Source organism: Oryctolagus cuniculus, chromosome 12 (assembly GCF_051225735.1).
Source record: "Oryctolagus cuniculus isolate XC-2025 breed Fujian yellow rabbit chromosome 12, ASM5122573v1, whole genome shotgun sequence".
In the NCBI taxonomy this organism is placed as follows: domain Eukaryota; kingdom Metazoa; phylum Chordata; class Mammalia; order Lagomorpha; family Leporidae; genus Oryctolagus; species Oryctolagus cuniculus.
In genome coordinates this window covers 1,957,708-1,984,783 of record NC_142878.1, presented here as the reverse complement: position 1 = coordinate 1,984,783, position 27,076 = coordinate 1,957,708, and the positions used below count along the sequence as shown (strand labels likewise).

Genomic DNA, 27,076 nt, shown 5'->3' with positions numbered 1-27,076 from the left:
TCGACTGCTTGTGGTTGCTACACTAATACTATAAATAATGTGGCTGACTCCAGAAAACACAGTCTTAGAGGTTCTGGCACGTGGAGCTCTTCTTCCTGCTGCTGGGAAATGGGCTTGTGGGCTCACTGAGGACCTGCCGCCATTGGAAGGCTGCTGTCAGGAGAGCCTGGCCTTCGGGCAGCAGGGCAGCACGTCCTGCCTGTGTTGAGTCCGTGCATGCTGGGATTGGCAGAACCCAGCTGTAACGTCGCTGTTTCCCCAGAGCTCCTCCCCCACACAAGCCCTGTGCCCCCTGCCCGGAGCCCCCTGCAGTTCATTGGTTTCCAAGCTGTGTTTCTTGTTCTCTAGAAACATGGTGAGTCCTGCTGGAAATGGTAAAATTCTGTGTGGTGTGCCTGCCCTGGACTGAAGGGCTCCCTGGCTGAAAGTGTCCTCCGATTCCCCGCTGGGGTTCTGTTGTAGGCAGACATGGTGGCCACGTGACTGCAGCTCTTCAGCTGTGAAATGGGGTGATGGTGTAATACGCTGAAATGTGACTTCATTCAAGTTCTTTGTCTGTTTCCTGTCGTGTAATTAGTGTGTTTGGTTGTCCTGGTGGAGTGCTGCGTCCACAACTACCAGAAGCTGCCCGGCTTTGTTGTTCTGACCGGAGTGGAAGCAGGGCCACAGGAGCCGCAGCGTTGTCCCTTGTTGTCTTGGAGGTGGCTGCGACTTCCGGTCATTCTGGTCAAGGAACCGAATGCTTCCAAAGTGTACCCTTACCCCTCTGCTCTCCAGCTTTCCCTGTGATCTCGTCTAAAGAGAGGATTAGCAGCTTTGACCCCTCTTTCACAGCTGACAGTGAACTCTGCAGGCGTCTCTGAAGCTTGCATCCACTGAGCCGTCATTCGCTGGATTTTCACAGCAGTGAGATGGCGTGGTGTCTGAGCTGGGTGTTTAAAGTCCATCGCTGTCAGGAAAGTGGTGAGTGCAGGAGGCGGCTGGAAGATTTCTGTAACATCTTCTGGATTGGAAAGTTGACAGGCAGCAGCCGATTTGGGAACCACAAAGGGTGGGAAACCTGCGACAGCCCTGTGCATCTTGCCTGCCCGCTTCTTCTGGAATCTGCATAGTGGAGGACACTGGCTCTGTCAGGAGGCACAGTGTCTGGGAGGCCTGTCCTGATGGCAGCAGCTCCAGAAACTGTGCACTGCGCTTCTCCTTGGACCTCAGAGAAGACTGTGTGGGATCTTTGTCACCAGCTGATAGGATTTCAGAATAAGCTTGGTGTTCGCCTATGCAGAGTAGCATCCGATCGAAGACTGGCTCCTCGAGGCGTGCATTCTGAAACTCTTCATTGTGCACACCGAATATTACACCCAAAGACGAATAGCAGACCCAAAGACGTTAGTGGTGGAAATATTTAAAGGGGGAATTGGCCCCACCAGATGTTTTAATCTCGTATGCTTCTGAATGCCATTTCCCTTTACCTCTTGGCTTTGCGTGATTGGTTGGCATAGCGAGGCTGTTCATCAGTGACACCTGCCCTGGGCCAGTCTCGCCTCACTTGTGGGTGAGTCTGCCTGTCTCTCCTGTGTCTTGATGATGAAGTGGCTATGCCTGTGTGAATGTCTAATCCAGGTCTTGTCTCCCACAGGGATAGAAATACTAATAAGCAGAGACCATTATTGTGTGCTACTAGAAGTAGTTTTTTTTGGCAGTGGGGAATAAACTTACATTCCCACTTGAGTATGGCCTCCCTTCACGGGTACACAATACGAGTGGGCCACAGGGCGAAAAGAGGACTGCAGATGGCCCCCGTGATTGGGAAGGACCGTCCAAGGGCAGGAGGGTGCGAGAGTGGGAGAGCTCTGGCCGAGTGCAAGGAAGCTGGTGCAGCACTCGTACGTGAGGTCCGTGGTGGAAAGGCGGCACCCAGCACCTCCTGCCTTCCGCTTCCTTTTTTTTGGGGGGGTGGGGGGGGCAAAGAGATTAAAAGTATTTATTAGGGTCAGGAACCTCCAGCCAGAGTGGCATGGAGCGGGGCATCCAAGAGAGGAAAACCCAAAGGGGAGTGGTGGCAGTCAGCTTTAAGTATAATTTCCAAGGGAAAAAAATGTAAGGATCAGATTGGCATTCTGTTACCAGACAGGGACAAGATCCATCAAAAGACCTCATTTACGCTTCTCCCTCCTGTCTGGCCTGCTAAGGGTGGGAAGATAAGTTGTTCTCACCATAAGCTGTGAGCTCTGGAGGAGCTCCCTTGCTATTCTAACGGTAAATTCAGATTCCGAAGGAAGGAGGGCAGCCTGTCAGTTCTTGCTAAAGATAAAGTTTTGGGGAAAGAAGCAAGTATTTTACACCCTAAATTCCACTGGGACCCCTGACCCACCTGACCGCTCACGTTCTCTCCAGGACGGACACCCTGACATCTGTCAGTAGGAACTGGGTGCTGATCGCTCCGGCTGCTTCACGCGGAAGAGCGGCATCTCTGGGAAGGGGAGTCGAGGCAGGGCCGCAGCAGGGGTGGCTTCTCCAGGGGCTGCATGCCAGCCTGCAGAAACTGCTTCCATCTGAGGCCTCTTGGCACGGCCACCTAGAATTTTTTAAGTCCAGAGAAAATGAATCTAACAAGCAGTTTAAACTCACAGTGAAGTAGGTAAGCATGCAGGTTCAAATTGATTAGGTTTGTGAGCTGGAAGACCATGCCCTCACCACGCCCCTGTGTGACATCATGCCCCTACCTGGCCACACCTGAGTGCCCACCAGCCAGTCAGGTTAATTAACCACTCCTCTTTGGAAGTGGATTAAGAAGCCTGGGACAGGGTGGGTCTGGCCCTTTCCTCCAAGGCACATGGCCTATGCTTCCGGGCCTAGACGCTCTTCCACATGGCTGGTTCCTGGTACTTGGTATGAACCCAGATTTCCCCCTCTCTCTTAGATAAAGCCCCCAGTCTTCTATGCATCTTTCACACTAAATAAAAGCTTAAATGTACCATGCTGCCTCCTTCATTTATGCCAGTGTTTAGAATTCTTCTCTAAAGGCCGGCGCCGCGGCTCACTAGGCTAATCCTCCGCCTAGCGGCGCCGGCACACCGGGTTCTAGTCCCGGTCGGGGCGCCGGATTCTGTCCCGGTTGCCCCTCTTCCAGGCCAGCTCTCTGCTGTGGCCCGGAGTGCAGTGGAGGATGGCCCAGGTGCTTGGGCCCTGCACCCCATGGGAGACCAGGAAAAGCACCTGGCTCCTGGCTCCTGCCATCGGATCAGCGCGGTGCGCTGGTCGCATCGCGCTGGCCGCGGCGGCCATTGGAGGGTGAACCAACGGCAAAGGAAGACCTTTCTCTCTGTCTCTCTCTCTCTCACTGTCCACTCTGCCTGTCAAAAAAAAAAAAAAAAAAAAAGAATTCTTCTCTAAATATTAGGCAAGAACCCACTTGGGCTTATTAATATTTCGTATTTATTAATAAGCATACGGTGATATCGTATGGCACCCCAAATTTCGATAACATATATGGCACCCCAGACTCGACCTCTGGGGAACTTTTTTTTTTTTTTTTTGGACAGGTAGAGTTATAGACAGTGAGAGAGACAGACAGAGAGAGAGGTCTTTCTTCCATTGGTTCACTCCCCAAAAGACAGCCACGGCCGGCGCTGCAACGATCCGAAGCCAGGTGCTTCTTCCTGGTCTCCCATGCGGGTGCAGGGGCCCAAGTGCCTGGGCCATTCTCCACTGCCCTCCCGGGCCACAGCAGAGAGCTGGACTGGAAGAGGAGCAACCGGGACTAGAACTCGGTGCCCATATGGGATGCCGGCGCTGCAGGCGGAGGATTAGCCAAGTGAGCCGTGGCGCCGGCCCCCCTGTGGGGAACTTTAAGGGGCCACATTTTGGTTCATATTTTAGGAGGTCAATTCTGATATCAACAAGATCTAAAACCAAGGACAGAGTCATTATGAGAGGCCCTAAGAAAAGTGTCTACGTCATGAGCAAGTTTTTTCATTGAGAGGCAAATACAAACTGACAGAAAGGGCTTGAAAATAATCATGTGGGCTTAAGGCCTTGTCAGTTTTGAGGCTGAGACCTATCTATATCTCTTTACATGTGGTACAGTATAAGGCAGGCAACCTGTTGACTTCCATTACCTAGCTGGCCTGGGAGGAGAGCTGGCTTGACGAGCAGGTAGGTACATTTCTAAAAGGAAAACATTTATTAGTTAATACACAGTGCTGCCTGCAGTGCTGCTGACCCTACTTGGCCGTCCCCTCGACAGCAGTGGTTACTTTGGAAGCTGGGGCGAGTGAAGGGCTTGGCTTTTCCGCTTCGAGTGGACAAGGCCTGTGGCCTGGACTTGGAGCCCTTCAACTCCAGGGCAGGTCCGTTTCCAGTGACCCAGCTCTTGGCTGGCAGAGCTGCCCGAGCTCGTCATAAGCTGACTTCTGCTGAAGCCCTGGCCTTCCACATCGAAAACCAATGCAGTGGACTGGCCTGTGGGTCTCCTTGAGGGCAGACCACTGTGTAAGCAGCCATTAATTGGCCAGGCGCCTGTCTTTACATTGCTTCTATAGCTCAGCTTCCTCTTTCTCCTGGTTTTTGTTAACGCAAATCAGAGGAAACCTCTAAGAGAATGCAAGTCAAGGGGTGCTCCCACTCTAATCTTTGGGCTAAACTAGAAATCTGTAGTCACAGACATGTTCTGGTGGTGGTTTTCTTTGAGGTAGACAATGCCCATGAAGAAAGCTATGTCACAAATGATGACCACCTTATTTATTAAATTTTAAGTCATTAGTAAAACTCTCCCATTTTTTGGTTAAAAAAAAAGGAGGTTTTGCCTGTTTACTGTGCCCATGGCAAAGTAAATCCAGCTGTGCATTCACAATTTACGCGCTCATTTTGGCAATGCTGCTATTACAGAAAAATGGCATCCATCCCTTTTATAAGGTCTAAAGATCAAATTGTATATTCTAGAGAGTTCTTCAGAATAGAATTAGCTTCCTGTCTTTAAGAGACTAGAGAGGGGCCGCTGTGGCTCATTTGGTTAATCCTCCACCTGCAGTGCCGGCACCCCCTATGGGCGCAGGGTTCTAGTCCCGGTTGCTCCTCTTCCAGTCCAGCTCTCTACTGTGGCCTGGGATAGCAGTGGAGGATGGCCCAGGTGCTTGGGCCCCTGGACCCGCATGGGAGACCAGGAAGAAGCACCTGGCTTCTGGCTTCGGATCGTTGCAGCGCCGGCCCTGGCTGCCATTTGGGGAGTGAACCAATGGGAGGAAGACCCTTCTCTCTGTCTCTCTCTCTCACTGTCTATAACTCTACCTGTCAAATAAATAAATTAAAAAAGAATAGAAAAATGAGGGAACAAGTTAGGCTTCCCAGATTGCTAACTGACAATAACAATAGCAAATGAAAACTAGAAAACAATTTTAATTGTTAAGTAACAATTTACGAAAACATTTACCTAAAGGTCCAATGCCTTCTATAAATTTTAAGACAATAGTGTACGTATTTGGAAACATTGCTTAAATATCTAACACAAGTATAACTTGTTTGACCAGCAAACCCAAGTGAAAAGTCAACAAATTGATAACATTTGATACAGAAATTTAGGTCACATGAACCAAAAATATATTTGATTAACTTAGCAGTTTGAACTTATGAGCGGTATTTTATCTATGAGCCAATTAAAACAACTCATTTCCCATGTAGACATACAATATGTACACACATGTATCATAACACACGATAGAACAATAGAGCAACATCAGTAACAGTTTCCTAAAATTTTTAGCTGGTTTCTTATTACTGTCAACCAATTAGAATTACTTTCTGCCCTTAGTAATCTGAATTAACCATACTTATACAAAACTGTGGATGGCAAAGGCTTTAAAATAGTCATTTTTAAAATTATAAACTCATTCATCAGAATAGGCACTTGCTTATTCCACGCAGTATTTTTGAAAGCTCCTGTAGGATTTTATCAAACATTTAACCTTTTTAGGCCTCTGGGCCTTTTTCATTAAGCTAATCATCATGTCTTGATAACACCACAAGATCATTAGAATTTTGGACATTTGTATCAGTAGCATTTTACATTATCATTTAAATAGGATCCCTTACATCATGAAGTAATATAGACCAAATTTGATCATTGATACAAAATGATTACTCAAATTCTTGAAAATAAGCACATATTTAAATAACCCATAGCGCTTAATAAAAACCTCAACTGTTGTTTTTAAACAATTTGGATTTAACAGAGACATTAAGAGAATACAGTAAATAACTTCAACAGAACACAAAATCTGTCTTTGGTCATCTCAAGAATTGTAAATAAAACTTAAGTTAGTTAGCACTTGGAATTATCCCATAACTTGGGACAATTTTAACAGTCAGAAACTAGGGAAGAGAAATAGCTTACTGGGGCTAGTTAAAAGACTGACAGAGTCACCAATTAAAACTATTAAAAGGAGATGCTGTAGTTAAAAAAAAAAAAAACACCAGATTTTTATCAGTTTCAGAATATCTGCTAACACATATAAATTGCAGAACCCTCGTTGCTTTAACAGAGGACCGGTTTCAATTCTGTGACTTCCACGCCCTCTTACCCTCTTCAGCTTACTTGGAATGTCCTATCATTTCCATTGCAGTCTAGAGTAAACTAGGTATCATGTCCTTTCTTTTCTGAACTTCCTTACCAAGAACACTCTTTCCTTCTTGACCTTCCTTGATTTACATTTTGAAATAACCTGTTAAAATCTCCAGATTAAGACAGTATTTTTAAATAAGGAAACACATCCAGTTTCAGCCTTAGTTAGCTGTTCACCTCAGGTGGTGTTGAACTATTTTCATATGGATAGTTTATGAAAACATATTTGTTAAATAAACGCAAATAGCTTCACCATAGTACCTAAGGAGCTAAGAGTACCAGAGTTTACGTTTAGACACATTTATCTCATTTGCATTTAGCGATTACACCTAGATGACTGAAGATGTTGATACTATATCATACCTCTGTCTGAATTAAGGTCAAAGTTACATTTATATCAAATTATATTTACCAAAGACATCATTTTAGATTCTGATTGAATTTGAGACTGGTTTTCCTTTTACTCAAAGGAAAAACCCCTTAGGCCGTTGGTGCTTGGTCAGCAGTCAGCTGCTGGGCTGTCTGAAGCAAAGGGTCAGCAGCAGTGGGATGGGTCCCAAGGGTCCCTGTGGGCTAGGAGCCATGTGCCAGGACAGGAGGTCCACTGGACATTGCTCACCATTGTTAGGTTTTAATGGGAGGGGACACCCATCAGAGCAGGTGGGCACCCCTCCAGAGATTCCTAAGGAGAATCTGAGGGGTGGTAGAAGGGGCAGTTAGTACAAGGAGGCTCCTGTGAGAGCCCATGAAGGGGCATGGTAGAGAAAAACTGCAAAGAGACAATAACCTTATACTGCAAAAGCCAAAGCCACTACTGGGAGTGTCCAGGAGTGAGGCTGTACTCAAACCAGTCTCAGGGATGAGGGTCTCAAGAAGTCATCGTGTGCATTAGTCCATATGCACTCAATATATCTGAAGTTACTGGGCCTGGATTCTTGCCTAGAAACCCCCAGGCAAAGTTAAAACAGTAGGGCAATGGTCATCTGATGAAAAAGCTCCTCCGCTGGGATTAAAATCTCCAGTCCCAGCAGTAACAGAACCCTGGTGGCTCCCTGAACAGACCCAGGGACTCTGTGACCCTGGAGAAGAATTTAACGCATATGGGAGCACGTGCTGGGAAGTAGAGGCAAGAGGCCTGTTAGGAGACGGAGTTCTGAGAAGGGACTCAGTGGAGGGGCTGGCACTTTTCGCAGCTCACTTAAGCTAACTTCTCCACCCTCTGCTTGTAAGCAGGCCAGGTGGTGGTGCAGAAGATAGGAGAGGCACTTTTCTGTAAGCTCAAGGATCAAAGAGAGAGTCGATGGTTTGCCTCCTCGCTGGAGAGCATAAATACGGAGGGTGCTTCAGGTCTCATGTCTCCTGAGTCTGAGACATCTCTCTAAACTGTTTCGCTTCCTGTGGCGTCCAGACGTGCACTGAAGCCCACAGGAAAGGGAGGAAGGTGAGGGTGGGGTTAGTGCGCGTCACCCACTCTCGCTCAGCCTTCCACGCCTGTAGCCTTGGGTCTGTGCTTGTCAGAAGAGCACACGCAGGGAGTGCCCAGTTCCTGACTGGTGGTGTGCGAGCCTGGGCCTCCGCCTGGTCAGATCTGTACTATAGCTTGTTCTTACACATACTCCCTTTTTCTTACATGCGCCCAGATCCCAGATGCAACAGATGTATCATGGGCAGGCAGACGCTTTGATTGACAAGTAGGATACATTCGGTGGGGGAAGGGGTAACAGCTAGTGACTTCCAGCTCCACAGACCTAACTAGCTGCCTGCCTATTCCATCTTCTCCCCCGCCCACAGAGATTTTCAGCCTTTAATCTTAAGGGGGTGCTGAGGAGTGAAGCCCCATCTTCTGTGTGTACTTCCTGCTGATCAGGGTCCTGAACCGTGCCTATCCTGGTTTGGAAACTTCCACCTGTCTCATCGGATGGATCCTTCTCACAAGCTGGAGGACTTTCGGCAGTTATTTCTAGTGACTTAGACCCGACGTGGTCGTCGTGATTCTGAGAAGTTGTCGAGTTCTGAAACACACACGTTTTTCTAACAGAATGTGCATAATTGGCAAAAGATAAATTGCTGGTGGAATCCCCTTTAAGAAAGGAAAAGTGCATTCTGTTGGTTCCCAAGTAGCGGACACTGATAGATTCTCTCTGCACAGTAGCCTGGGCATAAAAGTGTAGAAGATATTTTCCAGTGGAAATATTGCTGTTAGAGTAGATGCAACGTTCTATGAATCACTGGAAATGCCCTTCCCTTCCACCACATTGTGCTAAGGCTGGCCGGTTGTCCATGGCTACCTTAGAGGTACCTGCTTCAGTGCCTGCTGTAAAAACGGGCCTGAGGTGTGGGCTAGGTGGCCCCATGCGATAGAGAGATTTTTTAAAAATGGCTGCCTGAAGTATAGCAGGATCTTCTCTGATGATGATAGAACTAGAAGAACTCGCTAAGGAGTCTTCCTGCCGGTTGCAGCTTCCTGAGAGAATCAGGAGAAGAGGGAGGTAAAACAGGACTGCCGCAGAGTGCAGCAGCTTTGGGAAGACAAAGGCAAAGACTTGACTTGCTGATTTGCCTTTTGAAGAGATATTTGATGTCTTCAGTATTGGTTCACAAAAGTACTCAGACTTATCCTCTACAGGTACCTGTCAAGACTCAAGTGGTAAAAGTACCAGATGCCCCCATCCTGGAATGCCTTCCAAGCTGCTGCGGTGGGGTGCTTCCCTAGGCATTTCAAATGAGCGAAGCTTTAGAGCCGCCTTAGCTGCCCTCCTCTTCCTGAGGAGGGCAGCACTCAACAGTTTGTGCCATGTTCCTGAGGTCTCTTGGCTAAGCTTAGCCAGAATTTTCTCAAGAGTACCATTGGCCTTTCCAACCGTACCTGGTGACTTGAGAGTCCCCCGGGCATGGAGTTGAGATCCCTAGCACAGTGGTATCTGCACGTCGCTTCAGACTCGAGGGAGGGATGTTGTCCCTCTGGACCGACACTCTTGGAAGGCCAGAGTGAGGAATTATTTGCTGTAACAGCAATTTGAACACTTCTTACGCCATTTTTGTTCAAGGTGGTCAAGCTTCTGTCCCTCCTGCAAAAGTATCAATAAAGACTGGTAGATATCCGTAAGGATTTGCTGAAGGCATGCTAGTGACGTCCATTTACCAGGCCTCGTCTGGATGTGTTCTCCTTTGCACGGGAGTGGGCGAAGGAGGTGGCCTGGTGTGACTAGCAGGCTTATTTTGCAAACGGAACGAGTCACTTCCCCGTGACAGGATGCGGTCTTTTCCCTCCAAATACCTGAGGAACGATTTGCTTCAGGGCTCCTTTTCCCAGATGGGTGGAGTCATGTCTTTCCTTGGTAATTTTCCATTGAGAAACCACTGGGAGCATGACTGTAGGATCTAACGTCCACCACCCGTTGGCATCCTCAGTGTGACCTCGTGGAGCCTTGTTCTGTGTCGGGCTCAGCGTGGTGAGGGATTTAGTCACCATTGCAGGCTGAGGTATTAAAGCCATTTCTAGAAAGCCCTGTCCAGCAGCTCTTTTTGCTAGTGCATGTCCTTTGCTAACTTGGCTGTTTCCTCCTGGCGGCCCTGCAGTGAGTGGCAGCTGCTTGCAGAGGCTCCAGCGCTGCCTGGAGCAGAGGTCCCGTTTCTTGTGCACAGTTATGGGAGGCTCTTTGCAGTCCGTAGGCCTCTTTCTTTGTAAATTGCCGCATGGGCATGTGACACGTGGGAAGTGTTGTTGGAGTCTGTGTTATAATGAGCTCTTGGTCTTTTCCTGATTATGAGGCTCTAGTCAAAGCAGCAGGTTCAGCCTTTTGAGCTGACATGTTGATGGCAACGCTGGAGCTTCCGTCACCTGAGTAAGGTCCGTCATGCCTGGCCGTCCTGACTCCTTCCTTCGTCAGTGAGCGCTGCACATCTGGGCTTCCAGAGGCCGTGCCTGCTAGACTCCCACCCAGGAGTGAGTCCTGCAGTGCTTGCAGACGGCGGTGGAGGACGAGGCTGACTTGAGCACTCCCCTAGTTGAGTCTCAAAAGAGCCTGATACTTGATAATATCCTCTAATCCCCAGGACCCCTTGCACCCGTGTGGAGTTTGAACGTCCAGTAGCTGACCCAAAGTCAGCTTGGTGGTTTCCTCAACCAGGGGTGCCATAGCAGCAAATGCCCTTAAACCTACAGGCCATGCTGTAGCCACCGAATCTAGCTGGTTAGAAAAGTATGCCACGGATCGTGTTGGGAGGCCCCGCTTCTAAGTCAGTACTCCTAGCGCTACCCCCGTTTCCCTGCTACAAGCAACAAAGGGCTTGTCCCAGTTACAGTGCTGAGCTTCTGGTAAGAGCCCTTGAATCCTTGGAAGACTCCATTCTGCTCCTGTCCAGGAGATTGATCTGTGTTACAGCGTTATATGAAAGTTTGGCTGTCAGACTGAATCCTGGAATCTCACGTTCTACAGAGCACTGACATTCCCAGGAATGTACTTAGCTGTTTGTCCTGTGGCCCTATACATAGTATAGCCTCCTTTCTCTCCTGTGAAAGAGCCTTGCTTTTCTGGGGTCTGAATATGTCTCAAGTAGTATACCTCTTATTTTGAAATCTGAGTTTTGGTTGGGAAAAGGCTGTATCCCCGTTTTCCTAGAAGTCTAAGCCTTGGATAGTATTTTCATCTGAGCCCTGCTTGGAGGGGCAGCCAACGAGAGTATCATCTACAGATTGTGGAACTCACAATTCTCTGATTGGAGCTCTCTGAGCTAAGTTAGGAACACTGAACTTGAGGGAAATAAGCAAATCTCTTCCAAGCACAGGAGTTGGACATTCAGACATCACCAGAAGCTGGTGAGAGACTAGAGTATCCTCTGTTAGAGAAGGTCAAGGCAAAGTGGATTTCCTGGAATGAGGTTTGCCATCAACTCTCCTAATAGCTTTTTGTTTTTTTCCAGAGAGAGGTTCTGTATCGGAGGTTAGCACAGAGTGACTCCGTCAGTGTAATCAGCACTGTAGTCTGTGAGGACAGCAACCTCCCCAGGCCCTTGAATGCGATGGCAAAGCAGGAAGCCTCCTGTGAGACCTCAGACGAGGCCATGAGCAAGGTGTTCTCTGCCCCCTTCCCTCTGCGCATGACCACGTCTCCTGCACTGGGGGCATGGACCAGGGCGTCCTTCACAGAGAGACACTTCTTGCACTACTGTCCTGGTTTTCCACACCTGAAACATTCTCCTGTGGGCCTGCAGGGAGGTCACCGGGCAGTGTTTGAGAGTTGCTACCCTGTGAGTCTGCTGTCTAGACTGCTACCACGTTGGAGTACTCTTTCCTCCTCAGGCCTGTTGCTATTATTAAACACCCTAGGTTTTATTTTTACCATCTGGCTCATGGGAATTTGGGGTCCCATGGCCAGGTTTTGAAACTGTACCCTTAGAAGTGAGTCCATAAGAATGAATGCAGAACTGCACACAGCTGAGAAGTCTCTGTAGAACCTGGAAAGACAAAGTACACATGGCTCCCCACAGCCCATTTATACTTAGGAATGTGGCTTAAATCCCTGATGTTTGATGAAATCTGGCACCTTAGAATCTCTTTTTGCACCCAAAGTGGGGTTACTTGTTTCAGCCCACATGTGTTCACCCTTACAAGTTATTTAGATATTGAGATCTATTTAGATCTGGAGTATTACCACAGAATGCCCCTTCAACTCCCCTAACCACCACACCTAGGGTAACTGGCCACTAGGAGGTACTTTCACCATTGCTAAGATGCCAGTACATCAGAGGACACAATTACATGTATGGTTGGGGTGTTTTCCCGGCACCCCAAATTGTTGTGGGCTAGATGGGGCCTAAATTTTTATTCTAGATTCTTACCTTTTACTTAGAGAAGAATTCTAAGTACAGGCACAAGTAAGATGTGCAACACACAGTATTTCTTTACAAAGTGAGGAAAATACACATGTACCTGTGGGCTTTACTTAGGGAGAGTGGGCCAGGAGTGGTGAAGAGGGGGTTCCATATCTGGCTCGCTAAGGGTCCATGAGGAGAGAGAGCCAGCTTCTGCTTTACCTGACTTCTTTTTTTTTTTTTTTTAAAGATTTTATTTATTTATTTGAGAGGTAGAGTTACAGACAGTGAGACAAAGAGAAAGGTCTTCCTTCTGTTGGTTCACTTCCCAAATGGCTGCAATGGCTGGAGCTGTGCCGATCTGAAGCCAGGAGCCAGGAGCTTCTTCCGGGTCTCCCATGTGGGTGCAGGGGCTCAAGGACTTGGCCATCTTCTACTCTTTTCCCAGGCCATAGCAGAGAGCTGGTTCAGAAGAGGAGCAGCTGGGACTAGAACCAGTGCCCATATGGGATGCTGGCACTGCAGGCAGAGGATTAGACTACCACGCCACGGTGCCAGCCCTTACCTGACTTCTTACAAGCTTGGGAAGCGGAAGTGTTTGCATGGTATTACCCCCAGACCCTGGGTAGGGGGGAGTACATCTGATTGACAGGTGGTGGATATGGTGACATGGAGTCGGGGCTATGTGGCTTCCAGCTCATGAACTTCATCTGTCTGTCTGACTTATCCCGTATCAGAATGAGTTTGGGGGCTGCACCACTGCCGCTAGAGACTTCATGAGGGGCACTGTCACAGAAAGCAGCATAAAGCTAAGAGCAACTGTCGAGTTGTGCGTAAACCCTGAAGCCCCTGTGCCCTGAACATCTTCAGGGGCATGGACTTCTGTGCCTAGAGTCTTTGCACCAGGCTGGTATAGGATCCAGACATCTTCAGATGCTGGAGTTGAGAAATCCCAGCATAACTGTGCACGAACTCTTAGGTCCTACCTGAGTAGCAGAAACCACATTCCTATACCAGGAAAGAAAAGCTATCTACAGTTTAATTTTTTAAAGATTTATGTATTTATTTGAAAGTCAGAATTAGAGAGAGAGAGGTCTTCCATCTGCTGGTTCACTCCCCAGATTGGCTGCAATGGCTGAAGCTGCGCTGATCCAGAGCCAGGAGCCAGGAGCTTCTTCCAGGTCTCCCACGTGGGTGCAGGGGCCCAAAGACTTGGGCCATCTGCCACTGCTTTCCCAGGCCATAGCAGAGAGCTGGATCAGAAGTGGAGCAGCCGGGACTCAAACTGGCGTCCATATGGGATTCTGGCACTGCAGCATTTACCTGTATGCCACAGTACCAGCCCCGAGCCGTTGACAATTTAAGCCTACCTTTAAACACTCCCTTGCTGGCCAAATGTAGCAGGAAATGCCCTTCCCTCTTGCAGCAGCAGAGGGTGGGGTGGAGGAGCCACGTGGTCAGCACAGAGGACCATTCTGAGTCTGCTGCACTTTATCCAGCAGTTATGGCTCCTTGGTAAGAAACGAACTGTCCTACACCAAATACTAGTTCCAAAACTACTTTGCTTTTAAAAGGTGCACACTTGGGCAGACGGTTTCCATCTTACGGCTGGTGACAGACAGTTACCAAGAATTTCCATGGTTTCCCTTTAACCTTAGTGTTTCCAGGCTGAGGCTGGCCTCCAGCAGTTGCCAAGACAGTGTACAAAAGCATCCACATTTCAAAAGCTCACCCTAGAGCCATTTAAAAAAAAAGCTTTTTACTGACCAAGCCTGCCTGTCTCATACCAAGGGGAGCTCTACCTTATAGCTTGCATTACATTCTGAAAGCTAAGTCTGTTTTAAGGGAGCCAAACTGTGGCAATTAAATGTAATTTGTACCAGATTTAAAAGGATAAACAAGCCATGTGACCCAAGATCAGAGTGAGCCTCTGGGAAGACAGACATGAGTGCTGAGATACTTATTTATTTGTTAGTGTACTTACTTTAAAGGCCAAGTGACAGAGGGAAAGACAGAAACAGAGATCAATGATGATCGATCTTCCATTTGCTGTTTCACTCCCCACAAGGCTGCAACAGTCAGGTCCAGGCCAGGCTGAAGCCAGGAGTCAGGAACTTCGTCCCGGACTCCCACACAGGTAGCAGGGACCCAATTAGTTGGGCCCTTTTCCACTGCCTTCCCAGGTACATTAGCAGGGAGCTGGATTGGAAACGGAGCAGCTGACACTGCAGTGTGGGAAGCCGGTGTGGAAGCAGTGGCTTTACCTGCTGGACACGGCAGCCCCTTTATCTGTGTTCCATGCTCGTTTTCTGGCCCCATCTCTTGTGGACAATAGGGTGGAAATTTCCTGAAACACGTGCATTTTCTCAGCATAGTTGTGTTTGGAAAATATAGCATTGACACAACTGTCCGAACAAAAATTTAGTCAGGCAAATAAACTTTTTATTATTGGGTTGAGTTGTACAGTTAATGAACACACATGTATGTTAAGAATATACACATGTGCATTTTAATCTGAATGTATTATAAAACTGAATCCCTGTGTTACCAGTGCCTCTCTCCCTTACAGCTTGATAGCCTCAGGGTTATTCTTCCCCATGCCAGTAAAGTTCTTTCCTTATGGTCCATGATTTTGTGACACAAGAAGGGGGTAGTATCAGATTCCCGGTAGTAGGGAGCTTGTTTTCATTTCCTGGTTGCCTTCACCTGTGGAAGTTACTTAGCGCACCGAGGACGATGGTGCTTTTGCAGAAGAGTCTCTGCCTGGAACGCCGGGGCAGGTGTTTAGTGTCTGCCGCTTGCAGTGGCTGCGGACAGCAAGCATTCTGAGCTCGCGCGGTGCTTACCAGGGCTGGATAACAGCTTTCCTGTGGGAGGTACAAGACTTGCTCACACTCCATTTAAGACATTGGGATTCCTGAAAGCCTGGTGAGGGAATTCATTTATTGGTTTGTTTATCCAGTCAGTATTTCCAGTTCCTGCTTTTTGCCATGCACCAGACCAGGCAGTGCTGTGAGCAGGAAGAATCTGTGCAGGCTACGGATGAGAGAGGGAGAATCCGATAGGAAATGGTGAGTGCAGCTACGAAAGAAACCTTGGCAGTTATGGAGTCTCTGACCCGAGGGTCAGAGAAAGCTCCCAGCAGTCATAGCAGAGGTTAGACTAGCAGGAAACGAGGAGTGGACAGCAAAACTGAGCGTTTGGGGCTTCTTCCTGGAGGCAGTGTGGTCACTTAAGGTTATTGAATTGATTAATTGAAACTTCAGGCTAACCTCACTGAAAATGTATGCAGAGTCTGGCTGGTGGATAGTGGATAGTAGGCTTTGCAGGGCTCGAACAGCAGTGAGTGGTGTCCTGGGGCAAGGCGCAGGGCTGAGATGGCAGGGAAGGAGTACAGCTTCAGAGAGATCTAGAAGACAGTAGCTAGAGGCCTGGTGATGTATGCTGTAAGAATCTGGTGACCAGGGCAAGGAGGAACAGGTCTGTAGGAAAAGCCCCGAGTTTGGACTGCCTGTGGGATATCCACCATCGATGAGCAAGTCGTAGAGCCTAGAGCTCAAAGGTGAGATCTGGCCAGAGATTAGATAGTCTGCTACGAGGCCAGTGCTGTGGTGCAGTGGGCAAAGCCGGCATCCCACATGGGCACCAGTTCAAGCCTTGGCTCTTCTACTTCTGAACTAGCTGCCTGCTAAGAGCCTAAGTGCCTGGGTTCTTGTATGCACGTGGGAGACCCTGAAGAAGCTCCTGGTTCCTGGCTTTGGATTGGCCCAGGTCTGGCCATTGTGGCCATTTGGGGAGTGAACTAGTGGATGGAAGATCTCTCTCTCTCTCTAACTCTGCCTTCCAAATAAATAAATAACTGTTAACAAAAAGAAAAAGAAAGTGCGCTGCGCTCAGAGAGTCGGAGAAGAGCTGGGAATGAGGCGTGTGGGGCGCACCACCCCCAGGGTTTGAAAGCAGTAGCTTTTGCCCTCGGAAACTTCAGGTAGGAATTGTGACCGTTAAAATAATTTACTTCTTATTTTCATAATGTAACAAGTACGTACTTGGTAGATGAATTCTTTTTTTTTTAAGATTTTTATTTATTCATTTGAGAAGGTAGAGTTACAGACAATGAGAGGGAGAGACGGAGAGGTCTGCCTTCTGTTGGTTCACTCCCCAAATGGCCGCAACGGCCGGAGCTGCAATCCGAAGCCAGGAGCCAGGAGCTTCCAGGTCTCCCACGCGTGTGCAGGGGCCCAAGGACTTGGGCCATCTTTTACTGCTTTCCCAGGCCACAGCAGAGAGCTGGATTGGAAGAGGAGCAGCCGGGACTAGAACCTCCGCCCATATGGAATGCCGGCGCTGCAGGCATTTTGCACTGCGCCTTTGAATTCTGCATATTTAGAAATGAAGGTGAAAGTGTTAAGAAGTAGCATCTGTCAAACCACAGGACTTTCCTGGGACTTGGTAGGCTCGTGACACAGTTGTGTTTCCACTTGGGTTGGGGGGGTTCACACCGTGCTGGTGTGATGTGCCTGATCTGTGTGCTCTAACTCTTCTTACCCACTGTCAGCTCAGCAGCAGGTGCAGCCCCCGAGGCAGATCTCCTTCTCCGTGAGCGTCTCTCCGCTCCTCCTCAAGTCTAAAGCGCTCTTTTCTCTCGGCTCCTCTGACTCCAGTGAGGAGGAGGAGCTGCATAGTAAGTAAGCAGCTTCGTGTCCGCCGCTGCCCCGGCCTCACTGGCTCTGGAAGTGCTGTGGGCTTGGCACTAACGTTGGCTGTACCCCGTTGCATGCCATCTTTTGTAAATCACGTTTTTGTACTTGGCTCTGAAAGTGCATCTAGATCCAACATCTCTGTGTCTGTGTACCTCTAACCCTGTTCCAGTGGCCTCCCAATTCCAGGGCATCTCAAGGCATAAGGGATGTGTTCCCCACCCTTACTGTGCCTTGGTAGTGCTGGGTACAGTTTCAGCAAACAGTCCACCTGGCCACGGCAGCTTCGTTTTCCTGGCAGTTTTTTTTTTTTTCTCTGTCTTGTGGTACAGTTGTCTAGATGCCCGTCTGTGGTATTTAAAAGCTTATATTGCATTTTTTATCTTCTCATCATTTCTGACAGTAAATAAATGAAGTAATTTAAAAAATGTTTCATTTGAAATAACACCGTGTGAACAAGGGAGTGGAGTTAATATATTTCTCCTCCTTGGAGCTCTTTTTTAAAAAAATCTTTAAACTTCTCAATAAACTGTAGGTTTCAGATTAATACATTTTTGGTAATAACTAACTTAAAAATTCTGTTTCCCATTGTGCAGCACAATGCTGGCCCCGGAAAAACCTTTTCTGATGTTCAGTGGGATACTGAACTGGTTTCATTTCCTGCAGCTGATACTATGAGTCTCTGACAATTAGAATGTTCCTGATGTTGGGGCAGGTACTGTGGCGCAGTAGTTTAAGCCACTGCCTACAGTGCCAGGGTCCAGTGTGAGCACTGGTTTCAGTCCCAGCAGATCCACTGAAGATCTAGCTCCCTGCCTATGCGCCTGGTAAAGCAGTGGAAGCTGGCCCAAGTGCCTGGGCCCCCGTGTTGCCCCTGTGGGCGACCCAGATGGAGTTCCAGGTTCCTGGTTTTGGCCTGGCTCAGTTCCAGCCATTGTGTCCATTTTGGGAGTGTACCAATAGATGGAAGATCTCTATCTCTCTGGCTCTGTGACTCTAACTTTTAAAAATATGTATATTTGGCCAGCACCGCAGCTCAATAGGCTAATCCTCTGCCTGCGGCGCTAGCACACCGGGTTCTAGTCCCCGTCAGGGCACCGGATTCTGTCCTGGTCGCTCCTCTTCCTGTCCAGCTCTCTGCTGTGGCCAGGGAGTGCAGTGGAGGATGGCCCAAGTGCTTGGGCCCTGCACCCCATGGGAGACCAGGAGAAGCACCTGGCTCCGGGCTTCGGATCAGCGCGGTGTGCTGGCCACAGTGCACCAGCCGCCGCAGCCATTAGGGTGTGAACCAATGAAAAAGGAAGACCTTCCTCTCTCTCTCTCTCACTGTCCACTCTGCCTGTCAAAAAAAATATGTACATTTATTTAAAAAGTACTCCTATGAATCAGTACCCTAGTTCCTTAGTACTTGCCGACCCTAAGTTCCAGAATTGTTTATCTATTGCTTGGGGAAATATTGTGCATTGTTTTTAAAAGGAAGAGCCTTATGCGCAGTAACAGAGTTCGGTTAATTTGTGTATAAATGGAAGACTTACTAGGGTTCAGTATATTTTTCACTATTGAACAATACCTGAAGAAATAGACATGGACATGAAAGCCGTTGTGATGGGAGGACGGTTGTCAAAATCCACTTGAACTTTTGGCAGTGCAGAGAGCTCAGAGTGCTGTAACGCACTGGGAAGTGGACGGCCAGGTCAGCACGAAGAGTAGAACAGTCCCAGCAGTGCCGCTCTTACCGGCACTGGGGAATTCTCAGCTCATGACACCCTTCCAACACGGCAGGTCCTCAGAAGATAGAAGCTTCAAGAAACTGTTGAGTCAAATATCCAACGTTTTTCAGAAAGTGTTCCTTAAACTCAAAAATGTCAGTCAGAAGTATATGCATTGAGTAGAGGACGCAGAAGGATATAAAAATGAGTGGACAGCAGCGTAAGTACACAGTGGACTCTGCAGCAGGTGTCAGGTGCTGATCTGTGTAGGCCATGGATTTCCAAGGCAGTGTTCAGCAGAAGATGTAATGTGACAGTAGTTCACGGGACCAGTGCTCCATGGAGCACACTTGGAGAAATGATCTGGGTAAAATTCCAGCGTCCAGTCCGCTTGTAGTATGTTAGGTCTGTAGTTGGTCAGTGCCTGCAGTAATACTTTAACAAACAAACAAACAAAAGATTTATTTATTTGAAAGAGCTATGCAGAGAGAGAGGGAGAGGGAGAGGGAGAGGGAGGGAGAGGGAGGGAGGGAGGGAGGGAGGGAGGGAGGGAGGGAGAGGGAGAGGTGTCTTCCATCTGCTGCTTCACTCCCCAGCGGGCCGCAGTGGCTGGAGCTGCATTGATCTGAAGCCAGGAGCCAGGAGCTTCCTCCAGGTCTCTCATGCTGGTGGAGGGGCCCAAGGACTTGACCATCTTCTACTGCTTTCCCAGGTCCATGACAGAGATCTAGGGTGGAAGTGGAGCTGCCAGGACTTGAACTGGCACCCATATGGAATGCTGGTACCACAGGCTGGGGCTTTACCAGCTATGCCACAGCAGCGGTCCCCTGCAGTAATACTTGTAAACCTTTATGTGTTGATGACAAGTTCCTTTACTTTTGTCTGTAATTTTGTTGTATAAACAACCTTGGTTTTTCTGTACTCCTTGATGTTCTAAAAACCTGATGACAATCTAGGAATTTCAGGGGCAGCTTTGGATTAATCAGTGTCCTCGGAACGACAACTAAGAGGTCAGAGAAACCAAGTCTCAGTGGTAAAAAAGCTGGACATCTCCTAGGAGTCGTGGGCCCCCCAGTTCGCTGTCACGGCTTTGTTTAGTTTGTAATTTATTCCCCAGAAATCTGCTGCTTGCTTTTTCTTGGCAGGTCTTTGTGTAGTTGGAGCTTTTCTGTTGTAAAGTTTATTTTTATTTTGTTTGCATTCCTAGAATGCTGACCTACTAGGCCCTTGCTTAAATGTACAGTAGAATCTTGGTGACTTGAGAGAATTTAATTCTGCTTTTGTCACTGAAGGCTCCTTAGTGTAAAGTTTTAAAGCCACTAACTTAAATGAGCCTCTCCGGTTTGTTACGTGCATTAAGGGGTCATAAGGTTCAAATGCTGGTTGTGTGGACACCTGACCTCTGCAGAACTGGGCGCTGGAGCTGCGGGTCCTGGCCTTTGGTGTCTGCTCTTCCCTCCCCCAGGCTGCGCTAGTAGTTAGTGGAGTAGAAGAGCCCCAGAAATGGAAAAGGAAGACTTAGAATTTGTTTTCGAGTTTCCTAGGAGTTGTTCCCACCTGTTGGCTGTTTGAATTCCTTCGTAGTAGCCACAGTTCTGCATTTCTGTTCAGAACCTAGAATCTTTGGGGCGTTCAAGGGTTTCAAGTGCTGGTCATCTGATTGTGGATCATTGTCACATCTGCCTGAGCAAGTTTGCTCACAGTAATCTCGGGGATTCTTAGAACCAGTGTGAAGGGGATGGGTATGTGTGCTCCCTATTCTAGTACTTGCACGGAGCTTCCTTTGTCTGCTGGAGTGTCCTTGCAAAGATTCTCTGTGTCTGACCTCAAAACTGAAAGCCATGAAGTGTTGAGGGTGACTCAGACTTGATGGACGTGTGGTCGATGGCAATCATGGTCTTGTTGCTTCACCATTCTCGGCTTCGTGCCTTGTCATCTGACTTGTCCCTGGGGCTTTCGTGACCTGCTTCCGTCTGTGGGCCAGCAGTTATGGGGGAAGAAAGAGTGCATCTTACTCGTGGAGAGGACCTCGCCGTGTGTGCTTCCTCCCTCACTTCCCGATCCTGAAATCCTGCAGTTTTACCCTGGTTTAGTGACGGGGCCAGCATTCCGTAAGCTAGCCCTGGTGCTCTTCCCTGCTCTCTGAAGCAAACAGCAGAGCTCCGCTAGCTGGTGCCCAGTGCAGAGGAGCAGGAGCCTCGGTGACACACAGGAGCCGTGCTCCCTCCCGTCCTCCCTGGGGCGCGGTCGTCTCAGAGAGGCAGCGTGGAGAAACTGAACCGTGGCAAGACCAGGAATTGAAGAGCTGCTCTGTGTTATTTGTGTGTGTGTGTGTGTGTGTGTGTGTGTGTGTGTGTGTGTGTAAGCGCTAGAGAGACAATGTTGGTTGGGATTTTTTCAGTTACTTGAATCCTGGGTTAAGTTTATTTTCTTTGTAAGAAATCCACTCCCCATGGCTAAAGGTTTCAAGTTTAATTTTTCCTTCTACCAAGCCTTCAGAAGGAAGAGGCACCATGCACTGGCTCTCAGATGCTGTTTCCGCTTTAGCGGTGTCACTGTAACTGTTAAATAGCTGACCTGTCGTAGGGTAGGCCCTCTGCTAACGTGTCCTCTGCCTTTTGTTTTCTAGACTCACGGTCCTTCCACAACGCCAGTGCTCATCTGACCGAGAGGTGCGGTACAGTGACCCTGTTACTCCTTTCCCAGAATGCAGTGAGGGGAGTCAGGAATGTCTCAGGCCTTCAGTAAAGTCAGCTCAGTTAGCTGAGGTCATGGGGACGTAATTCCTTGAGTGATGAATTTGTAGCAAGGACCAGAGGTAGAGTGAGGGCTGCATCTTTTATGTGAACATCTTCAGTAGTTTACTGCTTTTATTCTTCCCCCTGTTTTCATGATAAAGATTATTGGTTATATTTAGTCATGTGAGGGCACATATATATTGGACTTTATGGATTTGTGCATGCTTTGTGGTGATTTTAAAATTCTGAGTAGCAATTTGTGTTGTAATTAGCATATATGAGGGTACTTCAGAAAGTTCATGGAAAATAGATTCATTTTTGTAAAGATTTATTTTTAAATCAGAGCATAGTTGTTCTCAGTACACAGCTGACATGAACTTTTTGAAGCTCCCATGTCTGCATGGATTTCAACATTTTTTGAACCAAAAAATTCTTGTTACTGTGTGAGGTGCCCTCGTCCCCACATCCGTACTGTGCTACCACCTTCCTCACCTTTTATGTTTTCAAGTTGGGCTCTTCTACGCACGTGTGTGTTGAGCAATGCCCGTTCCATGTCAGTGGGCAAGGTTCTTAGAGCAGACACAAGGTTGCTCTCTGACCATTGTTTATCTTTATTTTTATCCTCCCATCTCATGCTTGTGCAGTGAAATATCCTAATCTGAGAGTTCGGGGGCTTCTGGGTGCTGCCCTGCCACCCTTCCAAGTCCACTTTTTCACAACAGCATAGAAGCAACGTGCATAGTAGTGGGCGTTGGCTGTGGAGAGGACCTGTGTTCTGCTTCTGCCGCCTCTCCCAGAGACACCTGAGGTGGACAGGGCCGCCCTGCCAGGGGGTGCCACAGCACATGAGCAGAATACCAGCAGGGGTTCCCACTCCACAGAGCAGCCCCGCACTCACACTCCCAGCACACGGCTGGGGCTCCGCTAGCTGGTGCCCAGTGGAGAGGAGCAGGAGCCTCGGTGACACACAGGAGCTGTGCTCCCTCCCGTGCTCCCTGGGGCGCGGTCGTCTCCGAGAGGCAGTGTGGAGAAACTGAACCGTGGCAAGACCAGGAATTAAACAGGTCAGCCATGTGCTGTTTCCTGAGGTCGAACTGGTTCACTTGGGACGGCCCTAGATGTTACAGACTGGTTCACTTGGGACGGCCCTAGATGCTACAGACTGGTTCGCTTGGGACGGCCCTAGATGCTACAGACTGGTTCACTTGGGACGGCCCTAGATGTTACAGACTGGTTCACTTGGGACGGCCCTAGGTGTTACAGACCGGTTCACTTGGGACGGCCCTAGGTGTTACAGACCGGTTCACTTGGGATGGCCCTAGGTGTTACAGACCGGTTCACTTGGGACGGCCCTAGATGTTACAGACCGGTTCACTTGGGACGGCCCTAGATGTCAGGTGGGCTTCTTGAGCAAGTATCTGTACGGAATTCGTAAAGGGTTCTTTGTGGGTACACACACTGCACCTCAGGCTGGCCCGCTGCTCTGTCTAGACCTCCTGAAGCGTGTGTAGCTGCAAACACCAGTCCACAGTCTTGGCTGTTTGGTGCCCAAAGCTTGGTCAGCGTGAGCCTGCATCAGTCGTGAGGCTCCCTGGTTTGCATCCCCTGGTGACCAGTGCCTCATCCTTCTTTTATGTGTAGGACTGTCCTTTCAAGCACCAGTTTGCAACAAAGTTTGTAGACCAAATGCTGTGTTAGAAATTTCAGACAAAATAATGAGTAACTGACAGGGTCTTTAACATGAGTCGCTGCAAATCTATAATTACAACATTAAGACTAAGAGAAAAACACAGCCAGCTCTGGGCAACAGAATGTGGGTGTTGTAGCTCATGCTGTCCCCAGATACTGCATGAAACCAGAACCGCTCAACCATCTCTGCCTACCACTTCTTCTGCCACCCGTTTAACTTCTCTAGTCCCTAAAAAAGTCCCTCTTCCTGTTTTTATTTAGTATAACAGAAGAAAGCTACAACTTCCTGCCACAGAGCCCTTCCAAGAAAGACTTTGAAGGGAAGAGTGGAACAAAAGTCAGTCGCACATTCAGCTACATCAAGAATAAGATGTCCAGCAGTAAGAAGAGTAAAGTAAGTATCAGCGTGGGTCTTCCTTGTGTGGTCCTCTGCCTCAGCCCGTGTGAACTCCAGGCCTGCAAGATGGGGACCTGGCTGGAAGTGAACTCGGGAGCCGTCTGAAATAGCCTGACCGTGGAGGAAAGGAGTAGCACTAAGTCGGGTCACGAGAAGTACTGCACTCGGTAAACTTGTACTGTGTGTGCTGAGAACTCTCCACAGACGGTTTACCTGTCCAGCAGCCCTGTCTCGCAGGTGGTCCCTGTACCCGTGGGGAGTGCCCCAAATGTGGAGAAGGGGTTCAGTCTTGGATCTCTTTGACTTAGGATTCCCTGTCAGAGAAGGGGACAGGTGTTTGGCAAAACCTTCAGAGGCTGCTTGGGATGCTCCATCCCCTGCGGAGTGCCTGGTAGCCGTCCTGGCTCCTGACTTCGGATGCAGCTTCCTGCTAGTGTGTATCCAGGGAGGCAGCCCGGGATGATGGCCCAAGTACTTGAGTACCTGCGACGCGAGTGGGAACCCAGATGGATGCAGCCTGACCCAGCCCTAGTTGTGGACAGTTGGGGAGTGAGTCAACGGATGGAAGATCTCTCTGTCTCTCTCTCTCCCTTTCAGATAAACATATAGGATTATTAAAGATGTCATGGAAGGGGATGGGAATTTGGCATAGCCGTTGGGACAGCCACATTCCATGTGGAATGCCTGGTTTCAAGTCCCAGCTCCAACTCGGCTCCCAATTGCAGCCTCCTGCTAAATACATCCTGGAAGCCGGCGGGCTACGGCTCACAGAGCTGGATCCCTGCCCCCCACGTGGGAAACGTGGATGGAGTTACTGACTCACGGCTTCAGCACTGGCCCAGGCCTTGCTCCTGCAAGCATTTGTGGGGGGAATCAGCAGGTGGGAGTGCTGTCTCCCATTCCATGTCTTCCTCTCCCTCCCTCCCTCTCCCTCTCTTCCACCCCTGTCATAAATTAATGAATTAATTAAAATTTCTAATGTTGTAGAAAGATTTTATACCAAGAACAGGGTATGGAAAATACTTGCAGTGTTTGGGTTTAGACGGAAGACAGATGACCCCACAGAAAATTCTAAGAACTTTGAAGATTAACTTACTGTTAATTCCTAGATCTATTTCTAATTTGGAACATTTGGAATGTAGCCTCTTTAGTGCCTGATGTTAAATTAAAATATTGAAACTAGTTTGACCTAGTTATTTTTTTGCATGTTCATTGTAAGCTCTTCCAAATATAAAGTAAAAAAAAAAATCACCTGTAATAACTACATAAAGGGATAACTACTACTAGTATTTTGATTTGTATATTCCTAATTTTAAAAAATGTATTTAATGTATTTTAAGAGGCAAGAAAAAAAGATATGTATGTATATGCGTGAATACATACATAGGTACACACATACATGAATGCATGGAAAGAACTAGGGAATAAACATGAAACAAGGCTGCTCCCTCTCCCCCACTAAGTCTTTTTTTATTTTTATTTTGTAAAAATTTTATTTATTTATTTTAGAGGAAAAGATACAGGCAGTGAGAGGGAGAGACAGGTCTTCCATCCTCTGGTTTGCTCCCCAAATGGCCCCAACTGCCAGAGCTGAACTGATCAGAAGCCAGGAGCCAGGAACTTCTTCCAGGTCTCCCATGTCAGGGCAGGGGCCCAAGGACTTGGGCCATCCTCTGCTACTTTCCCAGGCCATCAGCAGAGAGCTGGATCAGAAGAGGAGCAGCTGGGACTAGAACCAGCACCCATATGGAATGTTGGCACCACAGGCGGAGGATTAACCTACTGTGCCACGGCGCCAGCCCCCCCCACTAAGTCTCTTGGGCACTCAGTTAAGTGGGCTGATTGAAGTACAACTGATATGTTGCCCAATCTAGAAGACACCAGATTTGGTCATCACCTAGAGGGATTTTTCCAACAACTTGTCTCCAGCATTGCGCTTTTTCTTTATCTCTGCTGCCAAAGTGCAGAGGAAAGCGAAAGTGGGCAATCAGGAAACAACACCGAGGTCAGCAAACCGTGTCTGGCCCAGTCACAGAGAGACATATGAAGTCATATTTGGTCTTGGTTTAGTATTAAAAAAAAATAAAGGTCCAGGAGAGTGGAATGCTTACTACTGTTCCATATATTGGCAACACAGCTTTAAGTAGAAAAACAGCTTAAAGTAGAGCCTTAGCTGTTTCGCTTGTTGCTGGCTTGGGTACAGGTTGACATCAACAAAAGAACACCCTTGGGAAGATTAGCCTGTTGAGTGTTACTGAGGGACTTCTGCTGTCTTAGAAGTCTCCTACGCGCAGTAAATGACCTTGAAAATCTTTGTGATCTGGTTTGGATGAGTTCACGATACTTTTGCTCTTTATTTCATTTTTAAACTATGGAATCTTGTCCTCAAACAAACTTTTCAACTGCAGCTTCTCCTTTCTGTCCATCTCCAGTGGCATGAGCTTTTGGGACAGTGCTGTGACTAGACCACTGGCCTTGTTGATGAGGTGATACCAGCGCACGACTTAGACGGAGCCTGACCTTCCAGAAGGTCTCGTCCCAGCTTCTCTATGTTCAGACTAAGCATGGGGAGGTGTTCTTGGGTCACGGGGCAGCCAGAGCGAGGCAGAGGCTCCCCTGGCCTGGCTGACACGTACATGTAGTGCGCATCTTTTCCTCTCTCTCTTGAAAGCTGTTTGCAAGTGCTATATGTATTTTCCTTTTTCCTCTTTGAAGCGTGTTTCAGTCTCAGGGGCTAGTGTTTGCCAGGAGAGCCGTCGTTGCGGCAGAAGCCGCTGCAGCACGGGCCAGCCCGCCTCCATCTTCTCCCGAGCCAGGGCAGCCGCACTGGTGCAGTCGAGCTTGTTCCTCGTTCCGTCTTGGCTTTGCGGTTTGGTCTGGAGGGCTGTGCCCTCGAGCAGTGGAACCCCAGATACTCCAGATCCGCAGTGCTCTCCCACTATCAGGCACTTGGAGTACCTCAGTGGACAAGTAGATGAAGAAATCATCTTTTTTTCTCTTTCCTTTTTTTTTTCCAAAATCTATTTTTATTTATTTAGTTGAAAGTCGTCGTTACACAGAGATCTTCCATCCACTGGTTCCTTCCCCAGGTGGCCACAATAGCTAGGGCTGGGCCAGGCTGAAGCCAGGAGCCAGGCGCTTCTTCCAGATCTCCCTTGTGGGTGTGGGGGCCATCCTCTGCTGCTTTCCCAGGCACATCAACAGGTCGCTAGGTCGGAAGAGGAGCAGCTGGGATTCAGCTAACACCCACGTGGTATGCCAGTGTTGCACGCAGTGGCTTAACCTGCTGTGCCACAACACCAGCCCCAGAAGTCGCCTTTCATGGTTGTTACTAGCGACTTTTAAGTCAGATTGATATCAATCCTCCTGTAGAACAACTTCACTTCTTTCTGTTTAGCAAAAGATAGTAAGAAATA

At 48.4% G+C, this 27,076-nt stretch overlaps 1 protein-coding gene across 47 annotated transcripts in view; it reads left to right on the top strand.

Moving 5' to 3' along the window:
• AKAP13 (A-kinase anchoring protein 13) overlaps positions 1-27,076 on the top strand; it is a 311,707-nt gene that overhangs the window by 235,612 nt on the left and 49,019 nt on the right. For 26 of the 47 annotated variants that reach the window (XM_089311068.1, XM_089311067.1, XM_089311063.1 and 23 more), the window contains 2 exons: positions 21,466-21,508; positions 23,525-23,657. In XM_089311068.1, coding sequence (XP_089167194.1) covers positions 21,466-21,508; positions 23,525-23,657 — 176 coding nt within the window. Of the gene's footprint in view, positions 1-16,985; positions 17,112-21,465; positions 21,509-23,524; positions 23,658-27,076 lie in introns of all 47 variants that reach the window. The other 21 variants (XR_016218636.1, XR_016218637.1, XM_089311058.1 and 18 more) reach the window with 1 other exon arrangement.